The sequence below is a fragment of the Labrus mixtus genome, chromosome 21 (genome assembly GCF_963584025.1).
Source record: "Labrus mixtus chromosome 21, fLabMix1.1, whole genome shotgun sequence".
Lineage (NCBI taxonomy): Eukaryota > Metazoa > Chordata > Actinopteri > Labriformes > Labridae > Labrus > Labrus mixtus.
This window is the reverse complement of record NC_083632.1, coordinates 14309552-14317531: the sequence shown is the minus strand read 5'-3', so window position 1 is coordinate 14317531 and position 7980 is coordinate 14309552. Positions and strand designations below refer to the sequence as shown.

The 7980-nt window shown below is 41.5% G+C and overlaps 1 protein-coding gene across 2 annotated transcripts in view; it reads right to left on the bottom strand.

Annotated features, from left to right (window-relative positions):
• Positions 1–2471: 2471 nt before the first annotated feature.
• ca10a (carbonic anhydrase Xa) overlaps positions 2472–7980 on the bottom strand; it is a 216834-nt gene continuing 211325 nt past the window's right edge. For both annotated transcript variants that reach the window (XM_061028206.1, XM_061028205.1), the window contains 3 exons: positions 7779–7933; positions 7342–7516; positions 2472–3511 (listed from right to left, as the gene is read on the bottom strand). In XM_061028206.1, coding sequence (XP_060884189.1) covers positions 3489–3511; positions 7342–7516; positions 7779–7933 — 353 coding nt within the window. In that variant the 3' untranslated portion in view covers positions 2472–3488. The remainder of the gene's footprint in view (positions 3512–7341; positions 7517–7778; positions 7934–7980) is intronic.

The following is a 7980-nucleotide window of genomic DNA, read 5'->3' as shown; positions in this document are numbered from 1 at the left end:
ACTTAGAGGAGATGACCACGTTAGAGATTCTTCTCATCTCTGTAGTCTATGTTTTGGAAGAAGAAAAAGGGCTGTCAGCAGTTGTGCGTTATTTGCGATGTGATTAAGGTCAGAAATTATTGTTTAGTTTTAAACAGCATTAATCTCATGTGATTTTGTCACCGTAGATAGTCGTCCTCAGTGTCTCCCTGTAGTCTCAGTGATGTAAAAGCAGGACCCTGCTGCGTCTTTGAATGTCTCATTTCACTTTAACAAACTCTCAGACAGCTCAGTTGACGAGTCCAAAATAATATCCACCTGATGACGTCACTCATTGACCTTTGTTACCGTTCCTTTGAGCTGTTGGACGTTAGTTTGGGATCCCTAACCACTTCCTGTGTTCGCGGTTAAATTGTGTCATAACCTTTGATCTATCGTAAGTTTCTAATTTTATTTAAAATTAAACGCAGGTTGGCATCTGAACAGGAAGAGAAGCACCCTTTGCTAAAGTTGGTACAAAAATAAAAAAATAAAAAATGTTTTAAATGCAAAATAATGGGATTTCAAACATATGATAAAAAAGTGATTATTTGCAATTAACTATAGAAATTTAACAATTAATTGTTATTAAAAACATTTAATGGCTTGACAGCCCTAAAAAAAACAAGAGATGTATTGTGACTTTTATTTAGCAGCTTTAGCTTTGCATGGATGTGTTAAGATCTCACTTTTGTTTATCTTGGTCTGAAGAAACTCAGAACCTAACAAGCTAAGCACCTCGACAAAAGCTAAGCTAACGTTAGCAGCATTTTCAAACTTCTGGGACTTTGGAGCCAACCTCAAGTGGACACTCAGGGAACTGCAGTTTACATTGGCATCATATTTAAACACCAGAGCTGTCTGCTTCATTCTGATGGAGGGTAATGGCTTTAAATATGTGTTTTAACTTGAAATGTGTCCCATGGCCGCGAGTGATTTTATTTTGTTTCTTGTGAATTTGGAAGAAAGTTGTCAGATTCTCATCATTTGTATGACTTCCAACCTGATATTAGGAAGTTAAAAAATAACATTTGACCTTTCCACCCTGAGCGTTACATCACAGATAAATGTCTACCATCTGAATATGTTCTTGTGAGGTGTAACATAAGAGCGCCTCTGGAGGTACAAAATGGCTGCAAAAGGGCAGAAGTCCCATTAACAGCTATCTTAAAAAGTCAGTTTTTACAGCAAAAATAAACACGTTTACATCCTGGTACAGAAACACGGTTTTAGTCTATTCAGACAATTTCTTTATGAACGTGGGGATAACTTTTAAAAAAATCATCTGTTTTGATTATATCAAGTTATTCATAAATGTACATAACTGGGGGCGTGGTGAGTTGAGCTCGCCTCAGCTTTCTTCATGCTGTTTCTACATTGATCAAAAAGTTAGATGGCGTCCGCATTTCCAGTATGGCGTCCGCCATTGTTAGGATCCATAACACCCCTTCAGAAAACCAATGGGGGACCTCACTGAGACCAGGACTACGTTTTGATACAGTCTATGGAATATGGTCTGTGGACAGTGACTCGTTTTGGGGGGAAGCCTCAAGTGGACACTAAAGTAACTGCAGTTTTGACACTTCTCTACGGTGGCTGTGAAGTGCAAATCAAAGTTACAAAGTGTTAAACACTTTAGCGAGCGCTGAGACAAATTTACAAATCACAGAATCTTACTGGAAAAGGAATGTACTAAGTGCTGGGAGTGACCGGGAAGTGTTTGAGTGAGTGGACAATTAGTCCGTTTTGACGGAAAGACTGTGTGTTAACTGTCTCGGGTGGTTTCTGCACAACAAACAAAACAACACAAGGCCAACCTAAACACGTTTTTCACTTCTTCTTTCCCCCAAAACAAACTAATTGACCGCTCACTCAATCACTTCTGTGTAAATTACGGCATTTGCAACATTCCCTTTCCGACAAGATTCTGTTGTTTGTAAATTTGATCGGGGCCCTGTAAAAGTTTTCTGCCATTTATGAAATTGTGTTAGCGCTCGTTTAAGTCTTTCGCATCAACTTGTTTTCCAAAACGTTAATTCGTCTCAAAAGTTGTACATTTTTTTCACACTTTGTACATTTGTTTTGCACTTCTCGGCTACCATACATCTCAGCGCAAAGTTTCCGTAAATTAATCTCTTCCCTGTTTTCTTCTCCTTCACCGGTTTCTAGATCGATCAAAAAGTAAGTTGCCGTCAGCATTTCCAATACGGCGTCCACCATTGTTGGGTTCCGTAACGCCTCTACAGAAACCAATGGGTGACGCCACTGAGACTATGTTTTGATACAGTCTATGACATATGGTCTATGGTGAGTGACTCGCTTCAGGAGGAAGCCTCAAGTGGACACATGAGGAACCGCAGTTTCTGCATTGCTTCGTTTCTCAAAGTTTCCTTAAATGAATCTCTTGGCTGCTTTCTGTATGATGTGATTGAGCATGCCTCTGAGGAGGAACATTGACATATCAACACATTTAATATGGAACAGTACAAAACAGGTACAGGTACAATAGGTCAGAAGCTCATATAGTGAAGCATTTTCCAAAGTGAACTTTTCCAGACACATTTATTGGGCTGATAACATTACTCAAACACAGTGTATGACCATTGTAAACAAGAAAACAGAAAAAAGGCATCAGCTCAGACTGCTTCAGTTCAAAGTGCGCCAAGCTTTTTAAAATTCTCAACTCTTTATCTTTTTTTTTTAAATCCTCTTAATATATCTTTTGACTGTTAGTTCATTACTTTTCTTTACATATTCATTTTTCTGCAGTATTGATAATTATAATATGTACAAACGAGGCCAAGACACTGGTTGCTCCAAGGCCGTAAGAAAGCCGGTAAATATTTGCTCGTCTCCCTTGACATGACTCTGGTTTGGAGATGAAAAGGTAAAAGGCTGTGCTCCCTCTCGCTCGGGTTTTTCTGATTGCATGCCTTGTTGGTGACGGTGATGAAACGTCCGTGTGAGTGTCGACTTCACCGGCGGGATGGGGGCAGTGACTTGGTCCTTGGATTTTCCCACTGATAGCAACAATTTTTTATGTACAAAGGCTTTAAAGTCCCAACGTTGTCCTAGTGGTTGGGAGGCTATCAAATAAATGCTTCCATGTTGTTGTTTTTTTAGATTCCAAGTGTCCCCCTTTTTTTTTTTTGGTTTTCTCCCAAAAAAGTATCAAAATGTCCGTGTAGATATAGTTGTACAGTGGGGGAAAGGGCTCGTTAGCATGTGTAAGATCGAGGGATCAAACTGTTCTCAATGTATGAAAAGAAGAGTCTCTTTGCTCGCAGTACAAAGGTCTTTAATTCATATAGTGTCCGGTGTTTGTCTTTATACAATGCCATGAACAGATGAGATGCAGACTGGTTCCACCTCCACCTCCTCCTCCTCCTCCTCCTCCTCTTCCTTCTTCATTCCCCTCCTCGTGCCGCTCCTTCTCTCTGACACTCATCTCCATGCTCATCCAAGGGAGGCTACTTTAGCAACCACTCGTTCACTGGAAGAGAGGAGACGGACAGGAGTGAGAATTCTGATTTATACATGTGGCTTTCTCCACACTTCAACTGTTCTGCAGCATTATCCCTCCCCGCTCCCCGTACACACACACACACACACACACACACAATATTTCGTCTTGAACGATAACATACAATTTAAAAGGAATGACACCCGGGTGAATGGTGGAAGGTGTGTGAGGTAATTTTTTTTGCCTTTATGTTTTGAGTGACAGCCTTGAGAGAAAATTACACCCAGAACGAGCAGGTGCCAAAAAAAACATGAACAAACATTGTAATTTGACAGAACGTGTCTCGTTACTGGAGGAGATAAATAAACACAAGTTTGCGTTACTCACGTAGAAGTGCAGACACTCGGGTTAAAAAAATAGCGATAAGAGAAGAAAGTTTTGCAGTCCAAACTCTGAAATGTCGTTACAGTTTCGGATTAAAACATGTCTCTCTGTTTCTGTGAAAAGCAAACTGAAGCTCACCTCATATTTTAGGGACATAAAATTGTTATTATTTATATATATCACATATATATATATTCTCCTCCTCTTCAATCAGTGTAAATAAGTCTCAGAGCTGCCAAAACATGTGTGTGAAGTTTCTTGTTCTAAATCCACTCTGATCCTGTATTTGATCATGTCTATAAACCCCTCTATTTCAGCCCTCCTCAGGACAGGCTGTTTCTGTGTCTGTACCTTTAAATGTAAATGATATCTGTCTGACTACGCCCCCTCTCTGGAAGGGCTTGCGTGGCTCGGGCTTTCCGTCCTATTGTAGACTCAGAGGTAGGCGGTTTTAAGGTGTTGCAGGGATGGAAGCGGGCAAGAGAACTGGTTCAGATAGAAGTGATTGTACCCGACCTAAAAAGCCTCTGCATGTTTCTAATAAGCTCCACGAGCAGAAACGTGCTCAAACTAGGATCAATATTGGAGATGCTTTTGAAAAATGGAGAGAGGTTAGAACGCAGAAAGGTTTACAGACCGATGTAGAGCTGGATAAACACTGAAGCTTCAGTGTCCACCACATGGAAACCTGCTTGTGCATCTACTCCAGAGAGGAGGGGGAGACAGCTCTCTACAATGTTTTGAATTTGGACTGCAGTACCCATTTTAAACACTAGGTGTCAGAGTTACATATTGCTCATGTAAAGGTGTAACTCAATGAGGTTTTATGAAAATTTTGGAGCAGGAAGTTCAGATAGATACTTGAGTTAAAGTGTGGAGTGTAAAGGAAAAAGTTTTCAGAAGAATGGATACTGAACTAATCTACAGAAGTACTTTTAAAACTCTTAAGTACAGAAGAGAGGTCTCAGTCACCTCTTGACTTTCTTTGAGCCTGATTTCATATTTCCTCTCAGATGTGTGTTCAACAAAAACAGAACACAAACACATATTCACGTCGTGATCACCTTCCAAACATCCCTGATTCCTTATTCAGTTGATGATCACGCCTCTGCGGAGGAGGGGGGGGGGGGGCTCCCTCTGTGAAGGCTGACCTTACACAAATCACCACAGAGACGTATTTTCCCTTTTAATGAGACCCCCACCTCCTCCCTCACTTTGTCTTGAAGGTCTTGAAATCCCCGAACAATTAAATCAGCTGCTCTGCTTTTGTGTGTTTTTGTTTTTTTTGGGGTTTGCTCTCTGAGGGTCTCTTGTGTGTGTGTGTGTGTGTGTGTGTGTGCGCGCGTTTGTTTGGCAATCAGGAAGGTCTGAGGCGGGTGGGGAGAGTTGAAATCTCCCTCGACTGCTGCACAGAATACGAATTTCACCTTTAAAGGAGGGGGGAGGGAGCAGAATGGGAATCAGTGAGAGAGATACAGAGAAAGAGAGACGATCACGGTGTAACCGAACACAACATAAAGCACAATGCATCAGGGGGATGGGGGGGGGGGGGGGGGGGGTGCTGAATCTTGTCCTGAAACATATTTACGCTTCAGGAGTAAAATCCACCATTCAGTGCAGCAGCTGTACAGACTCCTATCTGCTGACACAGAGGAGAGATGACGGGCTGCAGGTTGCAGTGAGCTGTGACAAACCAGTTTCCAACCTGTCAGAGACCAACAGGTGTTCTGACGGTCCAACCATCAGTCTTCTCTTTAACACATCATATGTGATCTACAGTTCACAAGCAGAGTCTCAGCTCTGCTGCACTTTATTTAAGTACATTAGTTTTTATAATAGTAACCGTGGATGAAGCATTATTCCCCCTGGAATCTATGTGGATCTATGCATCCAAGATCAAGGACATCCCAGACATTCAGGAGCAACATTTCCCCTTAACCTGAGAGTTTGGTGAGTAAGGCCCCTTGTCCACCTAGCGTTCCTTTCAGGGCGCCAGCGTCTTTTTTCAATTGTTTTTTAATGATTTATTTATGGCTGTATATATCTGATTAAAATGACTCAAAATAAGACACAGAGTCACTAATGTAGCTGTCATGCTATCTGTGTTTTTCTCCAATGTGCAGACGCTCGAGTCCAACCTGTTTGTAAAATGAGCACTCTTCATAATAACATAAAGCTATGCATGTGCTGTATAACAACGTAATGTACAAGAGGTAATCGTGTGTTTTGTATTTACAATAATTTAGGATTATTGCATTCTATTGGCAATGATTTTAGAGGCTTAAGCATCTGATTTAAAGTCAGAAAAGTAATGCTACAAATGTACAAATAAACTAATAAGGTACATTAGATATATCACATCATAATGAGCAACCGTTTGTTTACTTAAACCTTTTTTTACTAACCCTTTGAATTACTGTTTTACCTGGTCGCACCTTCAGACAACATTAGTTGTAATGACAGGAAAAATGCTGAATAAATTGTTAGTATTATTATAATCTCTAAAATTGTAGTACAAGAAACAGAAGGGTATCAGGTATACCTCATTATTAAGCTAATATTAAGAAAAACTACTTAAAGATGACCGCTGTCTTAACTGACGTCATGTGGAAACTGGGTAATCAGAATTTTGTATGACTTGACTGTTGACTTGCTTGACCTGAGCAATGACTTGTGACTTGTGACTTGTACATGTGTGACTTACTCCAGTGTTTCCCCTTCCATTATATTAGGGGGGCGGCCCTTTGGTCTTTTTGTGCCTTTATTGTAGGGATAGGATAGTGGATAGAGTCAGAAATCAGGGAAAGAAGTCCTTTAAGGATACCTTTCTGATAGAAAAGGACAGCTGTCATTAAAAGTAACACATGAACACCAAGATTCCTTCAAGTGTTTGTGTCGTCGTGTCGACATGTCGGCTTGTCCCCACCCCCCCAGCGCTGTAAACCTAGGGGAAACACTGTACTCCCATGTCTTCCGTTCTAATTTGAGTTAACGGCAGGAATATTTAGATTTAGGCAACATAATAATTGATGTCAGGATGAGGAGAAGTCCGATGTTTCCCATCACAGGGGCCGCGGAGGGTCTAACTGCTTTAATCCACAAACGTCCTCCTTCCTGTTTTTTTTTTCTCTGATTAAATTCTGTAGAAGCAAAACTCGGGCTCGTCTCCTCGTCGGTTAGTGTATCACATTAAACAACACCTGTATTTCATTTGAAAAATTTAAAAATAAAACAGATATAAACACGTAGGGGGCAACTGAGACCAGTAACTTCTCAATAGCGTACAGTGGTAGAGAGCCTTTCTTGCCCTCCAGGTGGGCGGTACCATTAGAGTGTGACGTCATGTGAAAGCTATGAAAATTTAAATGTATGTTTCCCCTGAGCATGAAATTTAAAAAAAAAGAAAATATTCAAACAAAGAAATGATTCTGTATGATTAGACAAACGTCAGAGAGAGGCGACTGTGTGTTTTGTACCTCGGTACTGGAGCTTCTGAGCCCTGTTGTTGGGGCAGTCTTTGCCCTGCATGCTGAAGTTGATGTTGGTGCGGATGCAGCGGTTGTTCAGCGGCTGGACGGGACGAACGTTGTCGCTCATGCTCAAGAAGATCTGAGACGGCTGATTCTGACTGAGCAGCCGCAAAGAATGCATCTGAGAGAGAGAGAGAGAGAGAGAGGAGAAGTTATTGGATGAAATGTGGGTCGGACATTTTGATCCACTGCATCATTCCTTCAGACAGGACTATGGAGGATTTGACAAACCGAGGAGGTTTTGGAGTAAAGCCTGTGTTCTGGGCTGACATGTTTCACAGGCAGAACAACAGTTAGGGAGAAAATCCTCGGCTGAGACGGACAATCCCCGGTGACTTCTGGGAGTTGTGTTCACAGGTGTGTTCTTTGTAGAGGAGGCTCACCTGCATGCGCGTGAGGTACACCGGCTTGTTCATCAGGATCCATGTGGCTGTCTCGAAGCATGGAGGGATGGTCATCGATCCCTCGTACGTGATGAAACTATTTGTCTCCGGATAAACCTCCTCGATGTTCAGACCGGTCAGGAGATACGCATCATCTGTGGAAAGAACGAAAACAAGAGGGGGAGTTTAATGTTTCATCACT